We start from the raw sequence: 27,973 nt of genomic DNA, 5'->3' as shown, positions 1-27,973 counted from the left end.
ATTTTTCTGATAATATGACATGTATCAGTAAGTATGATAAGAAAACTATTTTGGTTTTGCCACGTCTTAACAAAAATATCTTTAGGCAAAATAGGGTTCAATAAAAATTCGCTAGCGTTCAAAACGAGGAAGAGAAGACTCCAAACAACACGTTATTCAGGCAGCGCCTTGTTTATTTCTGCAGGACAATGCCAAAACACACTCTGTACATACTGCAACAAGATGGCACCACGGTAAAAGACTGTAGTTCAGAGCTGCCACCACCTGAAAACGTATGCCATACAAAAATGAAGAAAGAAGGGACCCTGAAGTGGCGGAAAGTCGTGTGTAAAGCCTGAATAGAAAAAAACTACAGTACCTTATCTCCCCGGCTCCCAAGTGATTTCAGTGTTGTTAAAAGAACGTGTCCATGTCCCAGTATTTCTGAAAAAAATGTTAAATTACAGATACGACACTAGTGTTGCCCTTTAAATTGGTGTTTCACAGCAGTCACGTTTTTAGAAGTTGTCAGGTCTTCATATCTAAATTGCCCCGACGTGACTCATAATAGTTGGCTTTGTGAACAAAAGTAAATTGAGAAAAGTAATTGAGTTAAGATTGTCCACAGCCTTGAGTGGTGCTTTCATGTCCCCTGAAGAAGAGGCAACTCCAGTTCCACCTTAAAAACTGCACATACCGTTACCGGTCAGGAGGTGGTGTCCCTGCCTCCTTCTCCCTCCAGTGGATAAACTTCTTCAGTAAAGCGACTGCGTCTGCTCTCACTCGGTTTGTTATGTTTTGGGGGGATTAATACCGTATAATAAGTTGACATGGTTCGGGTGGCGTGCTCCAGGCTCTCTCAGTCGGTTTTTAACGTGCTCTAACCGACGCTTTTCGGCCCCTCACAGGACTTCTGCGTCGACTTCAGCTTCAGCTTCTGCAGTAAATTTGAAACCGAGTAAGCCCTTCTGTGTTGTGTGTTCGACGTTAGGGTATTTGCTGGTTTTGACTTGACAAAAAGTGCCTGACAGGCTGTGACTTGTCTGTGAAGTGTTTTTTCTCTTTTTGTGTGTGTCTTGTTTCTCTCTAAAATCTATGCAAACGCAAAGCACAGCGCATGTCGTTGGAAACTGGAGAGACAGGTGACCACACGAGACCCCTCTGGAGCAGAGGTTGTATCCCACGAATACTCCATTTATCGGCATGTCTTAAAAATAGTTTGTGGCAGCTACAGCTTGCAATCGTATATTGAAAGGTCGTGAATCTGCATGTCAGTTGAACGCTCTGATGAGTTTGTAATTGCATAAATGGGTACCTTAGATCCTGAGCGTTTGGTTGAAGGGAAAAACAAATGTTGTGCAATTATTTCGAAAAGAAGCCAAGCTGCAGATTATCAAAGGCTTATCTAAAGTCGTGTGTAGGACTAAGGGTGTGTAGTTGTAAATGAAAACTCACTTGCTCTTTGTATATCGAATGATAAGATAACAGAAACAATAAAACCCGCCTTCCATCAACGGTCTCATCATCACAGCTTTTCATTTTGTGGGCCCAAGTGAAAGTGTCCTTTTTATTCCCCCCCTGTGTTTTCCTGTAGTTGTGAGAAATGACAGCAGAGGAGAAGGACGCAGGCATTTCGATGGAGCCGCTGTTCATCCAGGAGAGCGGGGAAGTGTACAGAAACCCCACCGAAGTGCAGATGAGTCAGATCGTGATGCCCTGCCATGCCAATCACTGCGAGGAGCTGAGTGTTGGACAGCTGCTGAAGTGGATGGACTCCACAGCCTGCTTGTCTGGTAACCAGAAATCCTCTCAACGTTTACAAATTGGGCGTTTGTGAATAGATTCTCCTGTCCAAGACAACTTGGAACAAAAACACAGAACTCAGATCTGTGTGTGTGTGTAAATGCAAGCACCCGGGTGGAAATGCTGCTAGAAGAAATGGGAAGTGGTCACTGTCAAAGGCAAAAAATTGCCACATGAGCACATGCAACGACCACAGAACTACTAGTGTCTTGTTCGCTTGACTGAGAGAAGATATACAAAAAAAATAATATATATATACAAACTCCAAGTCGAGCTCAGAATTTATTAAATGGTTCAAGTTACACAGCGCTGTGGACCTGTCTCTGCCAGGCAGTCTGATCAGAAAAAGGGTACCAATCTTTTGCAAAATAATTTTGGTCCCTGATTGGTCCTCGGTCCGACATCAGCCTCGTTACCCCATCTCCGCTCCATCCAGATGTCTTCTCCCCGTGTGGGAAAACACCTCCCGATCTCCCTGTGTCCGGTACTGTTCCACTATAGGCTTCATCCCATCTGTTTTTGACTCCTCCTGTAAGCGTGTAGCAGTTTCTCTCCACACTTCCTGTTTTAACCCTTCAAATCGTGGGGTCAATGCTTGTTCCTTCAAAAAGGATGGCATCCACTGGGAGAAGCTGTTTCAGGCGCAGTTCATATTCAAGTGTTTGTTTTTTTTAATACAAGAAGAAAAGATGATGACTCTATAGCTGCTGCTATATAGACGGGTAGAAACTGGACCTGGAGCTTTTTGTCTGATGAATATTTTCCTTTTACCTTCGTAGTTGCACATATTTCTGCACCAGAAGCTAACTCTAGCTAACATTTTTTTTTTATGTGCTCTCTCCTCTTGCCAGCTGAGAGACACGCAGGCTGCTCCTGTATCACTGCTTCGGTGGATGACATCCATTTTGAACACACCATCGGGTAAAGTATTAACAGTAATGCTGCTCTGCCAGGAGGGAGCTTCCTCTGAGTGTTTCCTGTGTCGACAGAACATATTGTATCGAGTCCATTAGAAGAGAAGCAAAGAGTTTCATTACAGCATTAAAGATAAATAAATGAAAAAGTCTGGGTTTTTTTTTTTAATATAAAAAAAGTCATGAAATCAAATCAGCTCAAGTATCAAATGAAAACATGGGCTCGATCCTGTTCTTTTTAAGATTTCTAGATAAATATGCTTGCCTCTGCAGTCACTGCTGTTAACTGAACGGTATGTCTCATAGCTGAGAGGGTTCAGGCTGTGTTGAGTACAATCACCATTCCATGTTGACAGTAAAGAGTGTGTGTGTGTGTGTGTGTGTGTGTGTCTCCTTTAGGGTAGGAAAGGTCGTCAACATCATAGCAAAAGTCAACAGAGCCTTCACGTCGAGCATGGAGGTTGGTGGATCTCTCCTTGTGCTTTCAGCGTGGCTGAAGTTCATATTATTCCATAAAGAAATGCAAAGACGGTGGTTCTTCTTCCAATTTCAGGTGGGCATATTGGTGACTTGTGAAGATCTTTACACTGGCAGGCAGTGGAACGTTTGCCACGCCTTTGCCACTTTTGTTGCCAGACGAACCGAAGCTGGGAAGGTAAAGTGACGAGGGGAAAAGATGGGTGAGCACACGGGTCCTTGGCCGAAGCCGGTATAAGATCTATACAAGAGCTTGCTATATGTACCCAGGTACAGCTGCAGCAGGTGATTCCTCGTACACAACTGGAGCAGATGGAGTACAGCCTGGCAGCAGAGCGGCGGAGGATGAGGCTCATCCACGCTGAGGTTATCACAGACCTACTGAGCAGCAGCACAGCTCAGCTAGGTACAGGTGGGAGGCTTCAGGTCACAGGGCAGTTTAAAGCCAGACTGATTAAAGCGCCTTGTTGTTGCACTTTTATCAGGAGAATGCCAGGAGTATCAGGACTCTGTGCCGGCCGAGCGGACACGAGTTGAGAGTGTGGAGCTGGTGCTACCACCTCATGCCAACCATCAAGTCAGCACGTTTGGAGGCCAGATCATGGCCTGGATGGAGAATGTGGCTACCATTGCAGCAAGGTTAACTTTGTTCAAATACTAATAAAACTCGCTTGATGCAATTTCCCCTAAGGGATAGATAGTGTTTTTTTATTTGATTTATTTTAAAGAGAGTTTCTTGACAAGAGTTAAGGTGTTGCATTAGTTTGTTTCAAGAATTTCTATGAATATGAACCCGAAAACATAATCAGATTTCAACAAGAGTCCTAAAGACCGATGTTTTACTGCTGGCCACTACCAAGCCTGTTAGGTGTTTGGTTGGATAGAAGTTACTCTCTTTCCTGTCAGACTTCTTAAATGTGCCGTGCCATTTGTGAAGTCCAAACTATGCAGATATGGTTTTGTAATCTTTTTACAGGCTGGTGAGCATCAGCGAGGCTCTTTCTGAGGCCCTCAAAGTTCTCCAATGTTCTTACTGTGAGACATTTCTTCAAACGTGCTGTGAAGACCCAGTTTGAACAGATCCCTGTCCTGTAAATAGCCAAAACAGGGCACTGACCCCTGATTGTCATTCCAGTGACTGAAAAACTCCTGCTCTAATGTCACTTCCCCCCCCGTTTCTTTACCATCTTCTGATCTAGCCGCTTGTGCAACGCTCACCCAACCCTGAGGATCATAGACATGTTCCATTTTCGTGCCCCGTCCCACATCGGTGACCGACTGGTGCTGAAAGCCATTGTTAACAATGCCTTCAAGCACAGGTGAGGCTCTACGTCATGAAACACATTACGGTTAACAATGTTCATCTCATCTTATCCGTGTTAGAAATGCAACGCCACAACATTTACTGTGCATACATATCTAAAGTGTACATATAGTGCGTGTGTCTCCTTGTGAACCTGCATGCCTGCACACATGATGTGTTCTAGCATGGAGGTGGGAGTTTGTGCTGAGGCCTACCAGGGCAGAGAACCTCTACGCCATATCAATAGTGCTTTCATGACCTTTGAGGTTCTGGACCGTGACAGGAAACCATGCACGTTACCACGACTACGACCTGAGCCTGTTGTAAGTTTTCTTAGTTGGGTTTCTGCCTTTTTGAGCCGCGAGACTGCACTGACACCAGAGTTCATAAAAAAAGTGTATTCTTTGTGGGGATTACGGTAGGTTTTCCCTTGTTTTACAGGACGGAAGAAGACGCTATCAAGAAGCTATTGCCCGAAAGAAGATTCGCCTCGATAGGTTAGCATCTCCCATTAATTCCGTTCGTTTCTTTTGATTAAGCCTGTGTGCAGTGGTTATAATGTGGTTTGTTTCTGCCAATTCCTGAACAGGCACATTTCATTGTGTCTCCCTCCTTCAAATGTTGCCATAGAATATAATTAGTGCGTAAAATAGCATCAGGATTATATTCACAAACACAAAACTACCACAAAGGTAACAAATACGATGAAAAAAGTATGTGAATATTGTAAAAATCAAGTCACGTACGCGACCGTTGAAACGGCGCCATCGTTCCGTTGTTTTTCTGCCGTCATGTGATAGATTCCATTGTTTACAGTAGTTTGCAGCAGCAAATGACTTGGCAGGGCAGCACATCACAGCTGAGCAGACTTTGGTGCTGACTGTGTCGAGAATAATCATCTCATTGTTCAGCTGTTAAACTCCCCGCCTCCAGTCAAGTCTTTATTGTTCTGCTTCAGTGAAACTGTTCACATTGGTTAGGTTGATGCTCAAAGTTTTGTGCCTTAAGCGTATCATTATTGTCTTTCCTGTTCACAGGAAATATATTATCTCCTGCAAGCAAACTGAAGTCCCCCTGTCTGTGCCGTGGGATCCAAGTAACCAGGTATTATACAAAGTGCTAAAAGCTGCTCAGATATGGAGTTCAAGCTCATGAGTTCAGACGACCCTTTTGTTTTTGTTTTTTTTCAGATGTACCTGAGTTACAACAACGTATCAGCGCTGAAACTAACAGATACCAGAAACAACTGGGTATTAATTTCAGAGAAAAATAAGGTCAGCGTTGTTTACAATACTGTCCAGGACACAGCTTGTTGAATAGTTACAGCTGTTGAGTTTTCCAACATGCATTCTGATGTGTTGTTTTTTTTTTTTTCTGACTGGAAACATGTGCAGCCACAGTGGGGGGTGCTCACAATGTGGGACATATTTTCCATTTGAGTAGATGAGTTTACACTCGACGCACCCGCCAGTTATTGCGGCCGCTTTTAGAACTCATATCACACCTGTTATGTACATGTTTGATACCTGGAACAAAATCCTGCTTACAAACGCTCCTGTTGCCTTCGCAGGTCAGGCTGTACACCTTTGAGGAAAACCACACGCTGTGTATCAAGGTGGAGATGTTTGTCAGCGTCCCAGCAGAGCAGTCGTTCCACCTGCTGTCAGACCTGCGAAGGAGAAAAGAATGGGACCGGCATTATGAGTCAGTAACGTAGACATTTTTAGCTTTTCCTGGGATTTGGTGCATTTTACAGGTTAGCATTTCTCCATGCCGCACAACTGCAACCGACAGAAGGGTAAAGTGCGTGAGGCTGTCACCGTTTATCTGCACTCAATATTCCAAGCTAAACTGTAACTCTTTGTTCTAACTTGATTGTTGACTTGTGTCAGCAGTGCATGCTCAACAACTGAAAATCTGTAACATCGTATGTGCACTTTCCACCTGCCTGATGTTGTGTCTCGACTGCAGGGAGTGTGAGGTGATCAACCAGGTGGATGAAGATGACGCAATTTATCGTGTAGTCACACCCTCTGTCAGCAAAGGGGGCAAAGGAAAGGACTTTATCTTACTGGCATCTAGAAGGAAGCCATGTGATCCCAGGTGTTGTAAAATGGCGTTTCATACTTTGCACATTTGCAACTTTCTTTGCTTTAACACCGTTTTACATTTTATTTCCAGAATCCATTCTGTCCATTTTAAAAAAAAATCCATTATACCCTGTATTTGATGTATGACATCTGCTTATTTTTTTTACGCTAGTTGTAATTTGATGTTCATGTTTAATTCTGCAGCCAAAGTCTGTTCAGCCGCTGTAAACATTTGGCACATTTTGAGTCAAAAACACAAGAAAGGAGGCATCAAATTGTCAAACAGCTGAAATTTCACATGCAGCAAGAATAGAAAATCAATTTGCCTTCAAAAATACAAAATCACTACTTTTCTAAGTGTGGTTAGCGTGCAGGGTTCCTAAACAGCTTTGAAGAGTATGGAATTTGTAGTGTTTTCCAGCATTCGCATTAATATTACTGTTAGTGGTATTTCTTTACATGTGTATGAAAAAGGAAAGAGTGGAAAAAAACATTTGTGTTTACTGCCAATTTTCCCCGTTTTATTTTCTAAAACATAATAGAAAAAAAAACAATTCTCAAGATGAATTATTTCAACAAGCGAAGTTATTTTTACCAAGATTATATATTGACCTTAAGTGGAGAGTGTTGATTAAATCTGAGACAGGCAGCAAATCAAGTGAGCATCAGAGTTATTTACTTTTATGCTAAAAATCTGTGTTTCTTTGCAGCTAGAGGCCCGAGTTGGACTCATTTGGATTAGTCCCATTTTAATTTATTGGATTGGGATTATAATTGTCTTGAATGGGACTGTTTGTTTGAAGGGCCTTGATGTGACATTTGTTGTGATTTGGTGAAATATGAAGAGAACTGAATTGAATTAAAAAAAAAAAAAAAAAAAAAAAAGGCCTAAAAGGTCTACTGAGAGATCTGGAAAGACGTATAGAAGCATAAACAGGCTTTTTGTTTTCACAAAGCCTCACGATGATATCGTCTCTTGTCCGTCCCAGGGACCCATATCTGATTGCTCTGCGTTCTGTGACTTTACCCACTCACCCGCCCACGGAGGACTACACCAGAGCAGAGGTGCTCTGCGCCGGCTTCACGATCTGGGAGGAGTCCAGTGCGGTCACTAAGGTCGGCTACATGAGACGGGGCAAGCGAGCTCGTTGCAGCTGCACTGCATGTTTAACAGTGTTTCACAAGTGCAACTTGAAAGCAAGGAAATGTATGCTGGGCTTTTGTTTCAGTTTGTGGGGAGTAGAGCTTTGAGCCGCTCTGCTCCCCAACTTCTGGAGTTCCCTCCCGCCAGGCATTCGTAATATTGACCCCCTCAAAACTCACTCATTCAAGAGAACATCCTCTCAGTGATGGCACCGTCCCATGTTTTAATTGATGTTTCATTGTGTGTTTTTGTCTCCGTTTGTATTGTACAGTGTCCTGAAAGGTGCTTTTGAATTAAAAGTATTATTATTATCATTGTTATTACAGTTCACCTACTACAACCAGGCCACCCCAGGGGTCCTTCCCTACCTCTCCACAGACATCGCTGGCCTCTCCTCAAGCTTCTACAGCACTTTTTCCGCCTGCAGCCGATTCCTGGAGGCCAACAAGGACAGTCAGGCTGCTCTGCCACCCTCCTCATCTTGACACAACAATCTCCTTACAAGAATAAGATTTGCTTGAGGAGGAAGGAGTCGCATCCTGTTTCAACACTGCTGTGGAGGTGCCGTGCTCCAAAAAGTCGTAGTTGAATGATTACAAATGACCCTGAGATTACAAAGGGTTATGGATTTGTAGTTATGAGAGGTCCCCCCGTCCCCCCCTTGCTCCTCATTTGCAGATAGATTAATAGGTCTGAAGAAAGCGCACAACAATTCTATTAGATTTTAAACCTCTTACGTTTCATAGGACCCAAAATATTTAGGAAAACTTGATGTGCAATTCTAATGTTGAGATGAATGCAACCATGTCTTGGTGAATAGTTTTTAACACAATCTCAGTTTCAGTTATGACAGCCAAGATTTTAAGCCAAGATATTTGGTGGTGCCAGTATAACTAACATCAGTATAAGTTTATTCTAAGCTGAACTGTTTAAAACTCCTATTTCATTTTATAGCACCGCTTTAATAAGGTTTGAGCTATTTGATTGAAAGAATAGGAAGCTATCACTTTCATGCATTATATAGCCATTCTTTCTGACTGTGGTACATCAGTGTATAGGTTTGCAGAGATGCACTTTGACTAATTGTGTTGTATATATACGTTCAGTAATGACGATATCACTTAACAAGCTGTGACGATTTTCCTAAACCAATAAAGACAATAGAGCACTGGATTGTGCTCATTTGAGCTGCTGTGTTGCTGTGCCTTCCCACCTCCCCCCTCGCATTCTTTCCATTCCTGAGCCTTTTTTTGTGGACCAACCGCTCGGAGTTGTATCCGACTTCAACTTGCGGTGTTAGTGTTGTAATGGATGGACAAATCCAGCAGAGCAGCATGAAGAAGTCTTAGTGAAACGGTCAGATCTGAGCCTTTTCTCTGCCTTAGACTGAGGTTTGAAGGTCATGGCTCGACTTGCTTTCCAGGTATTGTTTTCATTTGTACGATTGTCCAGTTACACCAAACTGTAAAACAAGAAGGAGCCAATATACCTGCGTAAAAATAAGAAAAACTATACACTCCTCAGTACAGTGGAAATAAGTAATAATCAGTAATTCTGTAAAATAAATCTAGCCACAACATCCCAGATGAAATACTTATAGACTATAATGTTGGGCAAGTGAGGCAAGTTGGCACAAACGCATTATGCTTCTGCTTAAGTGTGCGACCTGCACACTTAACACAGAACAGGCTTCCAGTCTCTCATGGAATGTGAGAGACTGTTTCAGCTTGAATGCTGTGGCTCAACAGACTGGTTTAATAACTCCTTTTCTCATAATCTCAAGCCCTCTGATTTACCTGTTGGTACACATGTGTTTCCTTGCGATCCCCTTTTAAAAAATTCCCCTTTTAAAGGGGATATCATTGTGTCGAATTATACAAATTATTTAGGACTTTATATTACTTCATTTAGGGGTTTAGAGTATATGTAGACCTAAAATTATCTGTTCATTTCTTGTCAATGCAGCAAATGATGTGATGAGTTACACATGGGGAACAAAGTTAACTGATTTATTTGATATTGACAAGAGCTGATCCTTTGGGATTGGGGTGGAGGCCTGTTTGTCTCTATTTACTACGATACAGCCAAACCACCCTGATCACATTAATGGTAAGAACACCTACAATACTAAATTGTGTCTGGCTTTTTTAAAAGTATAAAAAGTACATCTCATCCATTCCTTCAGTGTCACAAAAGAACATACAAAAGAGAGTAATTCCCTTCCCAGAGGACACTGAACAATGGGAAATTACTACTCCTCTCATGTCCACACCACCATGTAAGACATAATGCTTATAGTGGTTAGTTTGGCTGGCTCAAAAAAGAATCAACAGCTGCTATCACCCCTCCATTTTTTAACCAATCAGCTGACTGCTGAATGGACCTTTTGGGAGGGGCATTAAAGGGACAGAAGAAACCATGGTTTTTCAGACATAGTGTGTAGGCTGCTCTCTCAGAAATACAAACAGCGAGCATAATTTAACACGGCTTGACATTGTGGTCATTTTTGACTGCTCACACGACATGTTTCTCAACCTAATCAAGTATTCTTGTTGCCTGTGCCCAACCAAACCGAGACTTAGAGAAAAAGTCATATTGACTTGCCTAAACCTAACCGAGCAGCATCTGAAAACAAAAGCAAAGAAATATTAGCAACAGGACATAGCTTCCCTCCAGAATCAAGCTGCTCATTCACCATCACCTGCTGCCCCGAAAACCAAACTTAAACAGGTGCTTAAAGTGCCTCTGAGTGGGGGAATCCAAGCGCCTACCATGACAAAGTTGCAACAGTACTTGATTTGCCATTGGGAATGTTTCTGTTGTGCCAGCACATAATTTCAAAACTTATCACTACCAGATATTGAAGTATTCTGTGAGATGGGCTTAGAGGATGAGGTGTATAAAAGCCTTTTAAAAACCTGAGAGATAGTTTGTAACATTAGACAATGGCAGGGAATTTATTAAAAGAAGTAATGATTAATAGATAGATAGATATTCATTTGTAACATGTCTGTGTCCCTGTAGTTCACTCTTTGACTCGTGCGCCGCGCACCACACACGCCTCCACTGTAAATATTATAACCACGTGACCACACCCGGAAGTAGGAGACCGAAAGCTGAGTTACTGTGAAAAATAATTGCAGACACAATTTATCTGGCGCAATACCGACGATATTGGATCGATATTGGAGCCGTCAGTATGAGTCGGGATGGTACAAGGAAGCTACAAACTGCAACAAGAGAAAAGCTGCGGAAATTTAACTCTCTTCGCGGTGAGTATAGCTTCCATTCACCTGACTGTCGGTGTCCTGCAGTTCAGTGAAAGTAACTTTTTGCTTTGTCCGAAGGTCTAGAGGTGCAACCGGGGGTGTTTTGGGATGTGGTGGTTGTGACTGCTGTGGACGGTAGCCAGAGGGAAGCTTATGAGCTGCAAATCAGCGAGAAAATTGACAGAAAAGAGCTTCCCCTTGGAACTCACTACAAGGTCTTCTCAGATCCTCCCGGATCCAAAATAGGTGGGTGAGTCAGATAGACAGTGGAACTAAAGTAAAAAGTTATTTCATTTCACTGTTCACTGTTTATTAAATTATTATTATTATTGTTGTTGTTGTTGTATTACAGGGAATGGAGGCTCTACTTTGTATGCACTGCAGCAGCTGAATGACATCTATGGAAAATCTATAAGCAGAATGAGAGTCATCCTGATTCATGCAGGTTGTCCTCCCTTTTCTATCTATCTATTGCTTTATAACAGTGCTTTAACGATCCCGGTCCTGGGGAATTGAATGGCGGCATTATCTCTTTTCCTTTCACAAAGGATTATTCAGTGTGTATCTTATGCTAAAGGAGATGATAAAGGAAGCTCTGATGCGTCAGAGTTCATATTTTACCCGCTCTTATCATTGCTACTATTTAGGAACCGTCTTAAGCAAAAACAAAAAACAACAAAAACCATTTATGAGTCCGTCAGTGAAGGCACTTCTTCAAGTGTGTTTGTGCAACATCGTCCCGCTGCCCCACACACTCTCTCTGTTTCACCTGCATACATTCTTTTGACTTTAAAATAAAGGGTAAAGTCGTAAATTAGCTGCAATGTTTTTGTCTAGTCGAACAGTCTTGAAAACAAAGCGCGACAATATTGCAAAGTCTGCAACAATGTCCAGAGAGAGTCTTCAGTCAGCTTCATTCTTACTCAAATTCTCCATTTCCTCTCCATTTCTTCCTAAAACAGACATTTTCCTTCAACGTAAGAGTAAAAGAATTGCCCTTAAGCTGTTGTTCTGGGCTTTAGATTTAAAATAGAAGTAAATATTCTCTCAATGACATGGCATATGATCAAAATCGCTTACAGGCGTAAAGATCTATGTAAACAGTGCACATATTCCTTGAAATATTCCTCACTCTTGTATCTTCTCATTCTTCCAGGTGGGTTTAGTCAGCGACTACCCAGTGCCAGTGCTCTGGGAAAGATCTTCATGGCCTTGCCTCTGGGTCATCCCATCTACCAGATGCTGGAACTCAAACTGGCCATGTATGTGGATTTCCCGTCGCAAATGAAGCCAGGTGTCCTGGTGACCTGTGCCGATGACATAGAGCTCTACAGCATTGCAGAGGAAGATAATGTTAAGTTTGACAAACCTGGCTTCACGGCTTTAGCCCACCCCTCCCCACTCTCAGTGGGAACTACCCACGGGGTGTTTGTGTTGGCTCCACATGAAAAGTCCCCTTACCCAGAAATGGAAAACGCTTCCTGTCTGCGCTTTCTGCACAAGCCGAGCATTGATCAGATGCGTGAATGTGGAGCTGTCTGGAAGAGGGCCGGTGGACTGTTTTCTATGTCTTGTGCTGAATTTGTCTACACAGACAGCACATATTATATCGACTTTGATACTGCAAAGTCTCTTATGAACCTACTGACAGAGTTGGGGACTTTGGACTGTGAGATAGATGCATATGGGGACTTCCTCCAAGCTCTGGGCTCTAAAGCCACAATAGAGTACACCAGCAACACTGCTAATGTCACCAAAGAGGAGAGCAGTTTGGTCGAAATCCGCCAAAAGATCTTCCATATTCTCACAGGGACTCCCTTGAATGTCATCCTCCTCAACCACTCCAAATTTTACCACATTGGAACCACGTCAGAGTACCTCTTCCACCTGACAGAGGATGAGGCTCTGAGGAGTGAGCTGGGTCTCCTGTCGTCCGTCTTCAGTGTCCACGTGAATGAAAATTCTCAAAGCTCCTCTGGCTGCTGTGTGATGTACAGTGTCCTCGATCCCAGTTGCTCTGTGGGAGCTGGATCAGTGGTGGAGTACTCCAGACTGGGAGCAGGGGCGTCTGTAGGCGGAGGCTCCATAGTCAGCAGCTGCTGGGTCAGCGCAGGCCTCTCAGTGCCAGCTGGAGCCTTCCTCCACTCATTGTCTGTGAACCACCAGGACCACACCAGGTTTGTTACGGTCTTCTTCGGGATCAAGGACAACTTGAAGCACAGCGTGGACGGACCTGCATATTTGGAAGAGCTGACATTTTTTGAGTCCAGCCTGGCACAGTGTCTGGCTCAGTGGGGGTTGCAGAAGGAAGTCCTAAAGTTCTCTGGTGATGGATCCAGCTGCAGTTTGTGGAACGCCTGTTTATTCCCTGTTTGCTCCGACCAGGAAAGTTCATTCTCGATGTCTCTCGAGATGCTGCAGGCCATCCTGGGTGGATCTAGAAGGCCTCTATCCAAGGACACGCAGCTTATGTCAATGCAGGAGTGTTTACAGTGTAAGAACCTGGAGGTGATGTTGAAGCTCAGGAAGGAACTACATGATGACATTACACAGAGGAGAGTGACTAATTAAAACATCCATGTACTGTTCTATGCTAAAGTCATGAGCCAGCCCCTGAACAAACAGAAATGTCTCAGGACAGGAGATGTTTAAAAGAAAAACCTCGAAAGAGCCTCAGCCCAGAGAAGTGTTAAGGATCAAGAATTCCATAAAAGGTTGGCTCCGTGGAAGCTAAACCCAAAGATTTTCAGATCATGTGTTAGTCCAGTCTGCTATGAATCAGTAGCCTGTATGATAATGCATTGTTCACTTCAGCTTTTAACAGCAAGATTATCTTTTTTTCCCCTCCTCCAATATGTGATAATGTGGCGTAACTGTAAAATTCATCCATTCGTTAAAATTGTTTGCCTGTTTCAAAGAACCCGTGTCATGCTCATTTTAGAGGTTTGTAGTGTCATTTGTTTTCTGTGCCACTGAAAGGCGACGTGAAAACTCAATTTGGCCCTCAGCTGTTTGGCCTAACTCACACGATCCAAAATAATTGTCACCGCTGGCACGTGTTGGCAAGGATTTTGCAATGTGGCTGTCTGGACACTAAAATGAAAATAAGAACACAGTGGATGTTTAGTTCCTCTGTACCTGGCAACTCTTGCGCCTACTCTCGAGGCCAACAACAGATACACTACCAGTCAGAAGTTTATACACATCCACTCATTCAAAGTGTATGGAAGAAGTGTGTCCAAACCTTTGACTGGTATTGTATACTGAGGAAATGACAGCCATGCAGGTGTTATGCAGATGTATCACATGGTGAGGCAGATTAGTAACAAAAGAGGGTCTTAAATAAAATCTGATAAAGAAAGATACGAGTTGCTTTTTTTTCTGCAATGTCAAGTTCAAATATGAGGTGTCAAAAACACCAAGGTATGAAAGAAAGAAATGATGAATTCACTTCAGATCATCAGATTCTCCTGCATCCTACATGCCTTCTTTGGACGGCACAGGACGGTGCGGGACACTGATCTCCTGCTTTGTTTCACACTGCATCTGTATGGAGACACAGTGGAGGGAGATCGGCTGTCATAGTTGTGAAGCATTCCGCTCTGAGATGTTTATTTTTAGCCGACAGCTATGATCCCCCTTTATCTGGACCTGTGCAATTGTGACCGAGTGAGAGATTGTGTTCCTGCTTTACTCTCGGTCACCAAACAACAAAGCATATTTAAAAAGAGAACGACCCCTTCAATGGGAAATTACAAATCAAGACCATCTCAGACGTGCACAGGTAATGGCTCGGGAGTTCTTTTTTTTTTCAAATATCATTCATGTATCCGCAGGACCGAGAAACGGGTGCGTTTTGAGGAGGCGAAGGAGGATGTGTTGCTTTTAGCTGCCAGCAGTCTGTACCACAGACACACTGACAAGTGGCATCAGCCTTAAAACTACAATTGTACTAAATATACAATGAAATATACTGATGTTCAGACTTTATTGTGGACAAAAAATGTAAAAGTAACTGATTCACAAATACAAACACAGCTTAAACTAAGCTATGGAATCTATCTCCATAGATATTATGATAAGCAATGTAAATGAATCAGTAGATCACTGTGTTTGATTCTGATAATGCCTGTATGAAGATGAGTGGAAGAAGAAGGTGGGCGAGTCCTACGCCGTGATCATCGAGAAGCTCGAGGATGACTTCCAGCTTCCCGACAGTCAACTGGTGGACCTCAAACTGGCTTTCAGGTGACAAACACTCGATTTCTGGAAGCGTAAATCGATCCTTATGACTCATTATGCGCACTGTGATTAATCTGGTGAAGGAGCGTAAAGTGATTACCTCGGCTGGCACTCTGCTCAGTTTCGATCACTTTTCTGTGCTCAGTGGGCTTGTCATTTTCACAAGCAGGTGACGTTGATTTTCTGTGCCTCAGCTCGGACGAGGCCTTTCAGAAGGTGAACATCAGCTACCGAACAGAGAAGGGGCTGTCGCTGCTGCATCTCTGCTGCGTGTGTGGAGGTATGCATGACTACTGGGGTCTATTAATAACTCCTTGGCAAAATGTGTCAGTGGAGGAAGGGATTACTGTGGCGTCGACTGACGTTATTGTCCGTAGATGACTTTTCTGGTGTCACCAGAATAAAAGTAAACCGTGGAAGTGGAATAAATAGTGCATAGAGGTTAAACAAGTTCCATAACATAGGTAGCTTGGTTTCCTACCATCTTTTTGGTCACTCCTCCTTGTTATTTCATTCAGTATTAGTGCTGCATTTCATTGGCTCTGTACCTATACTCTGCACAATTACAGTAAAGTTGAATTTGAATCTGTTGTTTAGTTAAGTCAAATATTCTGATACTACAGTATTAAATCAATTTTCATCCAGGGAGCAAGGCCCATATACGCACCCTGATGCTCAAAGGCCTGCGTCCTTCTCGACTGACCAGAAATGGTTTCACAGCACTCCACCTGGCAGCTTACAAGGTGAGGCAATTTAAAGAGCAACACCTTTCTCTCGATGCTTTGAGTTTCCAACTTGTGACCACGCAGAGAGCTTTTTTTTTAAGCTTTACCACATGGTGGAGTGCAAGTACATACAAAAGCCTGTGCTTGGTTCAGTGTAATGATAAAAGATTTCATCCCTTAAAGATCGATTTGACACTTTGGTCTGAGTGTGCCTTTCTGTTTCGTTTACATACCACAGGACAGAGCAGAGCTGGTGACTGCGCTCCTCCACGGAGGGTCAGATGTGCAGCAGGTGGGATATGGGGCCCTGACCGCGCTGCATGTTGCAACGCTGACTGGACATCATGAGGTGAGAGGAAACACTCACCAGCCATACTGCAATGATCTAGAAATCCGAGGATTGATGCATTTGTCATTTCCACCCACCAGACCACAGATATACTCCTACAGCATGGAGCTTATGTCAACGTACAGGACGCCGTGTTTTTTACCCCGCTGCACATCGCTTCCTACAATGGCAACGAGCAGGTTAATGACTCAAAGACCAACTCTCGTCTGATAAAGAAATAGACTTTTTTTTTTTCTCAACTTACTTTTCGTGGTGTTTCCTCCTGCCGCTTTCTGCCCTCCAGTTGGCGAAGCTGCTGCTGAAATTTGGGGCAGATGTGAACGCGAGCGGTGAGGTGGGTGACCGGCCGCTGCACCTGGCTGCAGCTAAAGGTTTTCTTGGCATCATCAAACTGCTGATGGGTGATGGGAGCAAAGCTAATGGTGAGACTCAATACTCCGAGTTAAGACCCACTTGAGATAATTGACCTACAAATCAAAGCTAATTACACAGGTTAACATATATATTTTTCCTTTTTCTATAGCTGTTAATCACCATTTTCAGGTATTTAAGAGGAAGGCAGTCTAACCTACTGCCTTCCTTCTTCAGAAACCGGGGGTGGGGTGGGAGTGGGGGGGTCATTACAACATGATTGCAGGGATTATTATTCGTCTAATATTTGTGCTCCTTACACCAGTGAATGCCCAAGACAACGAAGATCACGTCCCTCTCCACTTCTGCGCTCGTTTTGGTCACCATGAGATTCTCAGTTTCCTTCTGCAGGGCAACTTCGAAGTTCAGCCGCACTCTGTCAACATCTACGGGGATACACCGTTACACTTGTAAATGTTTTGCAGTCTCAGGTGTATTCTAAGTTTTCCTTTTTAGATGACTTAAAGCATTGCAGCGAATGTTGTTTCACCAGGGCCTGCTATAATGGCAAAATCGCTGCAGTGAAGGCGATAATACAGTTCTCTGGTACGGAAAGCCTTTCAAAGGAGAACATATTCAGTGAAACAGCCCTTCACAGGTACAGTCAAGCACAGCTGCTCGGACTGATCATTTATTGATTTGTAATCCCTTTTTTTTCCTGAAGTAACAATAAAGCAACATCTCATGTCACAGTGCCTGCACCTACGGTAAAGATCTAGAAATGGTCAAATTCTTGCTGAGCCAGAACACCATGAGCATCAACTATCAGGGCAGAGATGGACACACAGGTGACTCTTTACATGCTTTAAAACGAGCACAACTCTGTTGTACCTGTGCAACTAAATCCAAACTTGTGTGTGCTGTTTAGCTCTACACAGTGCCTGCTTCCACGGCCACATCCGCCTGGTGCAGTTCTTGTTGGACAGCGGGGCAGACATGAACCTTGTTGCCTGCGACCCCAGCAGGTCCAGCGGGGAGAAAGACGAGCAGACGTGCTTGATGTGGGCTTATGAAAAAGGTGCGTTTGTGTGAAAATGAGCTGGTCCGCTAGGAAAGATGTAATATAAACCCGTTTCCGATCTCTCCTTGTGTTTTCCAGGTCATGACGCAATCGTAACTTTACTGAAACACTACAAGCGTCCAGATGATTCTCCTTGTAATGAATACTCTCAACCAGGAGGCGGTGAGTCACCCCCTGATAAATCATCACTTGCAATAAACCCCCACATAATCCCTTATTAACATGTCTGAATATAATTTTCTTCCAGATGGGTCCTATGTTTCTGTCCCGTCTCCTCTTGGAAAGATCAAAAGCATGACTAAAGGTAGTGAGGTGGACTGATGTGCAGCGGATCCCACATCACTGTCATGCTGACATGACTGCACACACTGTGTCTGTTGCCAAGGGAACGGGTTAAGATGCTGATCATGACACTTGGCTGCGGTCTTTTCTTGGGAAACTTTTGATTGTGTGAATTATAGATCAATCTCTGCTGGAACAATTGATATGACCTTAACAACTTAAAGTGGCACATGGGGTATAAGGAGCTATTTGTTTAAAGCCTGAAACCTACGTAAAGGCAATGATCGTAGTACTCAGGACAGGGTTTTGCTTCAAATAAATTTAAATTGGCATGTAGTGCATATCATTTTTCCAAGTTTTCTACACCACTATTCAAAAGTGCTTTTTATTTTCCAGTTAACCTGGAAATGGTGCTGTGAATTAAAAAAAACCCAACACAGTGTGTTCCTGAGTGCTCTATGTGGGATTCAATGACGCATTAAACTGTGTTTTCAGAAAAAGCAGAAGTTCTGGTGCTGAGGGCCAGCCTGCCATCTCATTTCCACCTTCAGCTGTCTGAGCTGGAGTTTAATGAGATTATCGGATCTGGTAGGTCCAATCCTGTTAGTTTCTCCTTTCAGCTAATGTGCCTTCAAATCTGATAATATTATTGATGAGTGTATTTGTTTCACACGCAGGATCCTTTGGGAGAGTCTACAGAGGGAAATGCAGAAACAAAATTGTCGCCATAAAGCGGTACTTTTGTTTTTTCTTCTCACACAGACGAAAGAAATGATTTAGCATCCCTCTCTGTTTAGAGAAACGGAAAACTGATCAGTCCTTCGATTTTCGCTTCTCCATCCAGCTATCGAGCCAGCACTTACTGCTCAAAGTCAGATGTAGATATGTTCTGCAGAGAGGTTTCCATCCTCTGTCGCCTCAATCACCCCTGCATAATCCAGTTTGTGGGGGCTTGTCTTGACGACCCCAGTCAGTTCGCCATCGTCACCCAGTACGTCTCTGGAGGCTCTTTGTTTTCCCTGCTGCACGAGCAGAAGAGGTGAGACAGATTATTTTACACAAACACAGATGCACTCACACACAGCTATGTTTGCATTGTTAGAGCACAGATCACTGACTAATCCCTTCTTGGAGAGTCGCACCAGTCAGTTAACATATCTTACTGACCATTCAGTTAAACAACTACAGAGACGCAAACCAGTGACAAGTCACAGAGAGACTCAAAAAGGTACAAGAAAAGATGAAAACCAATGAAAAGGACATGCTAGATGACCACAAATAAATTAAAAATGACTGCAAAGACCCACAAAAACTCCAAAGTAACTGCAGGGACAGAGGCAACTCGATGCAACGTGTGCACCAATAAATCTAAATCCAATGAATGCAAGGACACAGCAACTCTTAACATGGAGAGGATGGGGCTAGATGCCAGCTAGATGCAAAGGAACACAAAACAACTACAGAGACAAAAAAACAAACAGTGATGCACTCCAGTGGAAAAGATGGACAAAATCAATTAAAAAAGAAGCTAATTCAAGATAGAATTAAATCTAAGGCACACAAAAGAACATCTATAACATGCAAAATGGCTCCAAAGAGACACAAAACAACTACAGAGACAAAAAAAAGAAAAAATAACCAAACAGTGATGCAATCCAGTGGAAAAGGGACAAAATCAACTAAAAAAGAAGCTAATTCAAGATAGAATTAAATCTAAGGCACACAAAAGAACATCTATAACATGCAAAATGGCTCCAAAGAGACACAAAACAACTCAGAAGGACTGCAACCCAATCAAATAATGCACAAATCACCACAAAGACGTACACAATTATGAGGGGGGTATTAATGCAAAATTAGTAAAAACTATTTGAAAATAGCTGCGAAAACATACAAATCAACTAACAAGATATAAAAGAAAACACACCAGCCTAACTTTTTAGTCGTTTTGTGTCTCCTCCAGTCTGCTTGTATTTCCTCTGTGTAGAACAGGAGGAAACCTTTTACAAGTCAGCGTTTGTCATGTTAGTACAAGCAATTAGATAGGAAGATTTTCCTGATCATCTCTCCAGTTATGTGATATACGCATCACCCTAATGGAGATATTATGTGACGTCATGTGAAGAGATACAGCTTTTAGAGTGATTGATGCACCTCACTTAATCAAGGGATCACAGATAGCTGTTGTGTTATGTTGTACTCCTTTGATATGAATGGCTATTAGACTACCTCCAAACTAAACAGAGAAAGCTTCAACAACCGAGTACAAGCTCTGATGCAATGTGTTACTATCAGCGCTGATCAATTGGATATAAAAAGAGGTCAAACCACTTAAAGTAGTAATTCAGAGCCATAAAAGGAGCACATGTTTGCACACTACAGCTGACTGTTTCAGGGCTTGTTATCATCCTTGGAAGCATCCTCTGTGCCCCTCAGCCAGGCTCTTCATTGATCCAGATGAAGTGTTCCACTAACTGTGTGGCCAGGTGCTGTCTTTATAGACTGTCCTATTGATCTATGTAAAGTGCTGTGTGTGATTGGCAGGAGGCATTGATCTGGCACTAAGTGGTTACTGCTTTAATGATGTGTCAATGGACAGGCTTATCGACCTGCAGTCCAAGCTCATCATTGCCATCGACGTAGCCAAGGGTATGGAGTACCTACACAACCTCACCCAGCCTATCATCCACCGGGACCTCAACAGGTCGGTGCCACAGTAATAACATGTGCGGTGGGATGGTATTGGTGGTTTGAAATAACTGCTGTCATTACAAATAATATGCATCGTCCTTCCAGTCACAATATCCTGCTTTATGAGGATGGACATGCGGTGGTGGCTGATTTTGGAGGTAAGGCAGTATTTTCTTTGCTCTGCACTGAAAATTAAAGCTGCATTCATGTTCCTTGATGCAAACACAGTTCTAGTTCTGTCCACCAGAGGTAGAAATTATGTCGAAGTCTGACCTTTTTCAGAAAGAACTCCCTCCTTTTCAGCACATTTCACCAGTAGCGTGTGGTGGCTATATTTGGCCTGTAATTGGCACCGGCAGCCACAGTAGCTGTTCTTCGGCCTCATTGTAATACAGCATTGTTAACTTGTATTATGAAAAAATAAGGAGAACTAGTAATATTATAGTAATATACACATTTTCGTGTGTTACATCTCCATTTCCAAAACATCTGGAAGAGCCACATATGCAATCCTACATGTGTTTCACTTAAACCTGTACAATGACAACATGTTAAATGTTAAAACTGAGATTTTTGTTTGTTTGTTTTTTTGTCATAAAACTGTGTATGCTCATTTCAAATCTGATGCCAGATATATTTAAAAAATGTAATAAAGAATATTTAAATATTTAACACAATTAAAAAAAAAAAGAAAAGAAATTGGATCTTTTTTTTTAATGTAAGGTGAATTTTAATTGTTGTCATTTTCTTTTTCTTGTTGATTTTTGGACCTTAAGGGTGAAATACGACGTCATATAGCTCATTTGTTCATACCTTTAAACACTGGATGTGTACTGTTAGGCACCGTCCAACAAGTGGCAGGAGGGCACATCAGCGCAGATGTTATTCTCAAGTCACAAAGTCCTCATGAAGACAAATGCTTTGGGGTTGCACAGTGGTGTGGTGGTGAGCACTGGAAGAGGGTTCCTGGTTCGAATATCACCTGAAAACCCTTCTGTGGAGTTTGAATGTTCTCCCCGTGCATGCGTGGGTTCTCATTGGTAGCGTCTGGTATCCTCCTGCTGGCCAAAAACATGCATGTTAGGTTAATTGGTGCCCTGCCTCTCACCTGACAACAGCTGGGACAGGCTCCTGCCTCAGTTTTTTCCCACTTTCATGTTGATGATTATTTTTAGAGTTGTAGAATAGGCAGATAATTTAGTTTGGGTTTCATCTGCAGTTGCTACTCACACGACAGATTTTCTCAAAGCAGTTGTGTCACACAATGCCATGATGTAAGAAACATGCTGTGGTATGTTTCTTACATGTCAAGAATGCCTTATGAGGAGCCATTTGGACTGTTTTTGTGTTGAGATCAATACCACATATCTATATATTTGTATTCATGACATCTACTATGAAGCAGAAGCACACACACTGATTTACTGTGAATTCTCCAGAATATTTGGTGCTGTACTCACATGTGGGCTCGCTCTGTGCTTTCCTGTACTTCTTACTCAGTAGCTGAATGGGAAATAACTGCAAGAAGCTAGGGGAGAATGGTGCTGACACTTGCGTTTATCACATGCAGCCCCTCAGGAACATGTCTGGAACATTTCAGGCATCCAAGATAGTGCGGTCACTTGTGCGTGTTTTAAATCCAGGTCCAGGCCCCTCTTGGCTCAGGTTTGGAGTCTGCTGCTCTACTGTGACAATCATGAGCGATCTTAGATTGGCCTTCTAAAAATATTTGGCCCCCGATTGCTTGTGAGACTGTCACTGGCATCAAAATCAGATAAATGCACGTTGTCTTTATTTACATTTTACAGAGCATCTCACTTTGTTTTCATGTAAAATAGCCTCAAGTAGTTTCACAACCTTTTCTTTTTTTTTTAAAGCAGGTGCTGTGTACTGTTTATACTGAAATGCTTCACCTTTACCATTACCCTTGCTTTGACCCTTGGATGTCACTCCCTCCCTCTGCAGAATCCAGATTTCTGCAGTCTGTAGAAGAGGATAACATGACCAAGCAGCCAGGGGTCAGTGCTGTTGATTGAACTGATGACACACACAAAACCTTATCAAATGAGTTGACTCTTTAGCCAGATACGTTTCATTTCAGCATTTCACTTTGGGAGAGAAAAAAAAAAAGGGTGCCGGTAATTAGAAGGACTTCGAACCAGAGCTTCTGCCGGCACCTGCCATCAATTACCTGCCGGCTACAAAAGAAAACTGCCTGCATGCAGATTTTGTCTAAATGTGCTGACTCAGTACTACACGGTGCTTTGCCTGCAGTTTGATGTTAAGTGTGTTGCATCTCTTGAGAGCTGCCTGTTGTGACGAGCTACTTGCCCTTGCAAGGACGCAGTGTTTATCGCGGTAATTGAACCCTATTTTGTGTGTCTGTGTGTGCGTGTTTGGCCTGACTTAATGTCTTTAAAACACCTAATTGTTTAGCTTCTTTAAACCCAGGGTGCAAACAAAAATCTCTCGGCAGCAGTATTCACCACTCCCTGCTTCTGTCTTTATGTGTGCTTGTGCAGAACCTCCGCTGGATGGCTCCTGAGGTGTTCACACAGTGTACTCGCTACTCAGTGAAGGCAGACATGTTCAGCTACGCCCTCTGTCTGTGGGAGCTGCTCACTGGAGAAATCCCCTTTGCTCACTTGAAACCAGGTCATTTTTCTTCAGATTAGCCACACGCTCAACAAATTTCAGACCATTGTTACAACTTAACGCAACATATAATTGATGCAAACGTTTCATAAACGTTGGGTTTGATTTCAGTGTCTGAATTTTGTTTTGGAAGTATTTGCCCCATATATACATATATAATATTGTATTATTTTACAACATTGTTTGTCCTCAGCTGCTGCAGCAGCAGACATGGCTTATCATCACATCCGGCCACCTATTGGTTACTCTATCCCCAAACCCATCTCTACGCTCCTGATAAGAGGATGGAACTCCTGCCCAGAGGTAAACCAACTGATTTAACTTTTTATTTGAATTGCGTTTTTAACTCAGATAATTGGAATTTAACCCCTCAAGTGGCTTTTTCTGCATTTTACCCAGTAATACAGAAAGCAGTTTTCATTGACTAGGTGCCACACTGTCCAGCATGCACTCAACTAGAAAGTGCTTTGCTGTTTTAAACCGTTAATACTATAATCTCATCAATGTCATTATCTATACTAAAGCGTTGAGAGTCAAATGATGCTGAGTCTGCCAGTCTTTCGAGCACACCCAGCAGTAATGAGTAACAAAGTCCCCAGATGATACATTATTGCACGGCTGTTCAAGTTTAAGAGCACACAGGATCTGGATGGTCCTCCCTCTGTGCTGTCATGCTTATAATTAGCCAAGGATGTTTTCCTCTACCTCATTAAGATGCATTATTTCAGGGCTGAGCATATTGGCACATTGCTCCCTCTGTGGTACATCGCCTTCCTGTTTGCCAGTTAAGGTTGCCCTCAACAGTCACCTGTTTGTCTGCCCCTGAGATCGCCTTGTTCCAGTGCAACTTTACGAGGACATTTTATTCCACAGGAGCTGCCACCAGATCTCACACGCACGCATCTCAGCAGGGGCCTCACTCACACTTACACCTACCTACCTACACACCACACCAGTTCTCTGGGGCAAATTACACAGTATATAGAGAAATGCAAATAATGAAACCAGATGGAGACTTTCAGTAGCAGAGGAAGTTTTACATAATTGCTTTCTGAATTTGAAACTGTAAATCCAAATTCTTATTTGGTTGAGAAAAATTACCCTCAATTCATGTCTAAAAGCACAAAGAACAGGGACCAAGTTCTAAATGAGAGGGCTTCTAAGAGTTCTCTTTTTCTTTTAAAAAATGATGTTCTTCTGTGTTTTTAAACACTTTCCTGGTTTTGTGTGTTGGTTTTATTTACTGAGCGGCAGACAGAGCATGGCCACTGTCTGAGGATGTGATGTATAATTGAACAGCTCTGAGGAGGGCACTGTTTGTTCTTTTACAGTGAGGCAGGATATCTAAAAGGCTACTTTTAGAAGCAAAGTTCACCTTTGCTTCATGTGTTCGTGGACTAAAATAAGCGGGTCACTGTTGGAAAGAATAAACATGTGCATCTGTTCTGGGATATGACTGATGCTGCTGAAAAAAAATATCAACAGTTTTTTTCCCATTTTAGGACAGGCCTGATTTCTCTGAAGTGGTTTCCAACCTGGAGGAATGCCTGTGTAATGTGGAGGTATCAAATATTTAGTATATTCTCATCTAATTTAGTCCTACTTCAACTGAATTCTTCCTATTACGGTGTCATTTCTTCTGGCATATGTTACAGCTGATGTCTCCAGCCTCCAGCAACAGCAGCGGCTCCCTGTCGCCCTCCTCCTCCTCCGACTGTCTGCTTGCGCGAGGAGGACCCGGCCGGAGCCACGTGGCCGCTCTACGCTCCCGGTTTGAGCTGGAGTACGCTCTCAACACTCGTGCCTACGCCTTCTGGACTCAGAGGTAGGACAGCTCAAGCACCTCCTAATAGACAAGTGAAGGTTAAGAAGTTGCGATTAATTGACTGCACTCAGTCAGTCCTCAACTACTGTCCAAAACAGACTCTGGTTAAAGTTTTGATTTGCTTGAGCAGTTTTTATGAGGCTTTGGAGTTTCTCTTTATGCTGTTATCTGGTAGTTATTTATTGTGGACAGTTAAACAAAAACTATGTACTCATTAACTAAATTTTCCCTTTGTGATTAATCAGATACTCAATTATGTGCTATGCGATTAAATTAGCATTTGGATTAAAACTTAAACAAGTCTCCTGCTTCCTGCAAGTCTATTTCCGATAAACTGTCGGATGGTAGTTTTGGATAAATTTTGGATCTATCTGGTAATTGAGTCTCAAAACAGCAGTGATGTTTTTCCACCTTTTGCTCTGGTTGTCATTTATAGCTAACAAAAAAAAAAAAATGAAGAATTGGATTTTTCTTGACCACAGAGCAACAAACTCTGTGATAAAAATGCAACCCCAACTTAAAAAACGTTGGCTGTGTGTAAAACGTAGATAAAAACATAAGAACTGCAAATCCGTCAAACCAATATCTTATTCCCCAAAGCATATGGGACACACTTGACTATATCATGTCAAATATGAACTCATCTTGAATTTGATGGCAGCAACGTGAAAAGTGAAGGACAAGGCCACGTTTTCAGCTGTGTAGCATCCGCTCTTCTTTTACCAACAGCCTGTAAACATGTAAACTGATTTAGGACTCTAGCTGCTCAGCAGTGTTGGGTCCAAATGTTCTCAGCTGGTTAAAGTTCTGGACAGCAGGCAGGTCAGTCCAGCACCCGGACTCTTCTGTTATGAAGCCATGCTGTAGTAAAACATGTAGTATGTGGTTTAGCATCGTCTTTCTTAAATATACAAGGTTTTCACAGCAAAAGACGTCATCTGGATGGGAGCACATGTTGCTGTAAAACCTGTATATACCTTTCAGCATTGGTGGTGATCAATTTGCCATTTCTGCCCCACACCATCAAATAACAAGCCAGATAGCCCCCCCCCCCCCCCCCCCCCCCCCCCCCTCCTCTTCAGTCCAAAGGACACATCGTCCATGATTTCCTAAAGGAATCTCAAATCTTGTTTCGTTTGACCACAGAAGCGGGAAGGATACTGAAGGAACCTGCAGCTTCATTCCGTAATAACACGGAGAAGTTTTACACCGGAACTGTGCCGACAACAGGATGGAGTCCATTTCAAATGAGCTTCGGCCCAGAGAAGACGGCAGCCTCTCTGGATCATGCTCACATATGACTTCTTTGCATGATGGAGCTTTATCCTGCGTTTGTGGAAGGCACAGTGAACTGCGTTCACAGATAGCTTTCTGGATGTGTTCCTGGGTTCATGCAGTGATTTCCATGACAGAATCCTGTCTGTTCTAAAAGCAGTGCTGCCTGTTTAATTGTTTGCAGCGCTTGCAGCATTTTCTTGGCCCCATTGATTTTATTGAGACGTGTTACTGCCATTAATTTCAAGACGAGCAAATATTTATCATGAAACGGTAAAATGTCTCAACATTTTATGTTTTCTATGTGTTATTGTGATTGATATAAACTGCTGTAAACGCGTAGTCCCAATCACCAGCTAAGTCTGTAGTACACAAGGGAGAAGTGGAGCTACTTAGATACCCAAAAAGAAAGAAAGCAGAGCAAATGCAGCGTAAAACATACCAAACATTCTGACTTAAAAGAGTCGAAGCTTGGTAACGGTCACCATGAGGTGAGGTTATTATGGTGTGGTATGGACTTCCCTGGTGTTCCAGTCAACACCTGCACAGACCTATTTCCACCACAGCTTCAGTCACAGTGACTTTTCATAGACAATAAATACATCTCACGAAATGTTGAGAGTTAGACATTCTGTAAACAAAAGTCACTGATAAGTTTCAGTGTTTTTGGTCCGTTTTCACTCTTTCAGAAAGTGTAACCAATTTTGCATGCAGAAGACTGCAGAAAGGGAAAGCAGCCGGCTGCCGGGTGAAGGACAACATATTGAATATCTTCTGCTTGTATCTGGCTCCATCTCATCTGTCTCCCTGCAGTGTGTATGTCTGGACGCGTGTTGTTTTGCAGTAGATTAACACGGCTGAGGATGTTCATTTTCATTTACAGCGAGCATCGCCGAGCTTCTGGAGGCCTTTCACTGGAGGAACTCAGAAGGAACATGCAGTTCTCTCCCATCGATCGAAACGGTTTGTCTGCAGAATGCACGTGCACTGATAACCGTTATTGCTTTTGAAGTTAAAACATCACAGTTTAACACTTTAGTGGTGGAACTGGTGTTTTGTTTTTTTACTGTTACTGCAAAATGACAAGTACTGCGCCGAGGTCAGACAAAGCATTCCAGGGATGACGCTAATGTCGCTTCTTTTGCTCTACGTCTCTGTTAGGGTACGTCTCTGATCCCTTGAGCACCATGAGATTCTGCTCCTCCTTCAGCAGTGGCGGCAGCTTCGAGGAGAGCAACTGAACCCCGGCGGAGCTCCAAACTCTTTTTTTATTGTGACCCTTATTAATCCAGACACTGATTTTATCCTGTGAGGTCATTGTAGGGCAGACTAGAGTCAGGAGCTATTACATACAATCGTTTGTGAATGGTTTGCTCTTAGATTTACTTATTACATACAGTGTAAACTAAGTTGTCTTTTCTTTCCACTTTTATATCTCATACTTAACTAAAACTATTGTTTTTGCGTAAAGGATCTCTGTTATCGCTGCCACTGTTAAAAAAAAAAAAAAAGAGAGAG

General features: G+C 42.7%; 3 protein-coding genes across 6 annotated transcripts; all 3 read left to right on the top strand.

Annotated features, from left to right (window-relative positions):
* The first annotated feature begins 710 nt into the window (after window positions 1–710).
* On the top strand, window positions 711–8,897 carry acot11b (acyl-CoA thioesterase 11b). Of its 4 annotated transcripts, none has more exons than XM_072389676.1 (17): window positions 711–937; window positions 1,089–1,151; window positions 1,574–1,772; window positions 2,634–2,703; window positions 3,096–3,156; window positions 3,250–3,351; window positions 3,450–3,579; window positions 3,659–3,812; window positions 4,373–4,492; window positions 4,661–4,799; window positions 4,918–4,973; window positions 5,514–5,580; window positions 5,667–5,750; window positions 6,047–6,180; window positions 6,448–6,579; window positions 7,556–7,682; window positions 8,037–8,897. In XM_072389676.1, exons 3-17 carry the CDS (start codon window positions 1,583–1,585, stop codon window positions 8,193–8,195), a joined length of 1,725 nt encoding a protein of 574 aa, XP_072245777.1. In that variant the 5' UTR covers window positions 711–937; window positions 1,089–1,151; window positions 1,574–1,582; the 3' UTR covers window positions 8,196–8,897. The 4 variants fall into 4 exon arrangements, with proteins under 4 accessions (XP_072245777.1, XP_072245775.1, XP_072245774.1 ...); XM_072389674.1 differs by having other exon boundaries at window positions 713–937; window positions 1,089–1,121; window positions 3,444–3,579; XM_072389673.1 differs by having other exon boundaries at window positions 713–937; window positions 3,444–3,579.
* A 1,908-nt stretch (window positions 8,898–10,805) lies between these two features.
* On the top strand, window positions 10,806–14,312 carry fpgt (fucose-1-phosphate guanylyltransferase). Its single transcript, XM_072389671.1, has 4 exons — window positions 10,806–10,982; window positions 11,058–11,225; window positions 11,332–11,424; window positions 12,136–14,312. The coding sequence occupies exons 1-4, from the start codon at window positions 10,910–10,912 to the stop codon at window positions 13,548–13,550; spliced, it is 1,749 nt and encodes a 582-aa protein (XP_072245772.1). The 5' UTR covers window positions 10,806–10,909; the 3' UTR covers window positions 13,551–14,312.
* A 326-nt stretch (window positions 14,313–14,638) lies between these two features.
* On the top strand, window positions 14,639–27,789 carry tnni3k (TNNI3 interacting kinase). The gene is made up of 25 exons (XM_072389670.1): window positions 14,639–14,763; window positions 15,119–15,227; window positions 15,416–15,501; window positions 15,867–15,964; window positions 16,185–16,295; window positions 16,376–16,474; window positions 16,579–16,717; window positions 16,972–17,116; window positions 17,200–17,304; window positions 17,400–17,494; window positions 17,575–17,724; window positions 17,806–17,889; window positions 17,975–18,031; window positions 18,505–18,597; window positions 18,687–18,744; window positions 18,854–19,048; window positions 20,609–20,713; window positions 20,806–20,858; window positions 22,666–22,718; window positions 23,223–23,355; window positions 23,549–23,658; window positions 24,858–24,917; window positions 25,011–25,180; window positions 27,339–27,418; window positions 27,617–27,789. The coding sequence occupies exons 1-25, from the start codon at window positions 14,724–14,726 to the stop codon at window positions 27,694–27,696; spliced, it is 2,508 nt and encodes an 835-aa protein (XP_072245771.1). The 5' UTR covers window positions 14,639–14,723; the 3' UTR covers window positions 27,697–27,789.
* The last annotated feature ends 184 nt before the right edge of the window (window positions 27,790–27,973 follow it).

Source organism: Leuresthes tenuis, unplaced genomic scaffold, assembly GCF_036924035.1.
Source record: "Leuresthes tenuis unplaced genomic scaffold, fLeuTen1.0.hap1 SCAF_7, whole genome shotgun sequence".
Taxonomy (NCBI): Eukaryota; Metazoa; Chordata; class Actinopteri; order Atheriniformes; family Atherinopsidae; genus Leuresthes; species Leuresthes tenuis.
The sequence above is the reverse complement of the archived record's forward strand: the minus strand, read 5'-3'. Positions and strand labels throughout refer to the sequence as shown.

Excerpts from the sequence above, each read along its gene's own strand:
- acot11b (XM_072389675.1), top strand. The coding sequence starts at position 1,583 with ATGACAGCAGAGGAGAAGGACGCAGGCATTTCGATGGAGCCGCTGTTC. Across the intron at positions 1,773-2,633 it reads CTCCACAGCCTGCTTGTCTG|CTGAGAGACACGCAGGCTGC; the intron begins GTAACCAGAAAT and ends TCCTCTTGCCAG. Across the intron at positions 7,683-8,036 it reads AGTCCAGTGCGGTCACTAAG|TTCACCTACTACAACCAGGC; the intron begins GTCGGCTACATG and ends TTGTTATTACAG.
- fpgt (XM_072389671.1), top strand. The coding sequence starts at position 10,910 with ATGAGTCGGGATGGTACAAGGAAGCTACAAACTGCAACAAGAGAAAAG. Across the intron at positions 10,983-11,057 it reads GAAATTTAACTCTCTTCGCG|GTCTAGAGGTGCAACCGGGG; the intron begins GTGAGTATAGCT and ends CTTTGTCCGAAG. Across the intron at positions 11,226-11,331 it reads TCCTCCCGGATCCAAAATAG|GGAATGGAGGCTCTACTTTG; the intron begins GTGGGTGAGTCA and ends GTTGTATTACAG.
- tnni3k (XM_072389670.1), top strand. The coding sequence starts at position 14,724 with ATGGGAAATTACAAATCAAGACCATCTCAGACGTGCACAG. Across the intron at positions 17,117-17,199 it reads GGGGATACACCGTTACACTT|GGCCTGCTATAATGGCAAAA; the intron begins GTAAATGTTTTG and ends TTGTTTCACCAG. Across the intron at positions 25,181-27,338 it reads TACGCCTTCTGGACTCAGAG|CGAGCATCGCCGAGCTTCTG; the intron begins GTAGGACAGCTC and ends TTTCATTTACAG.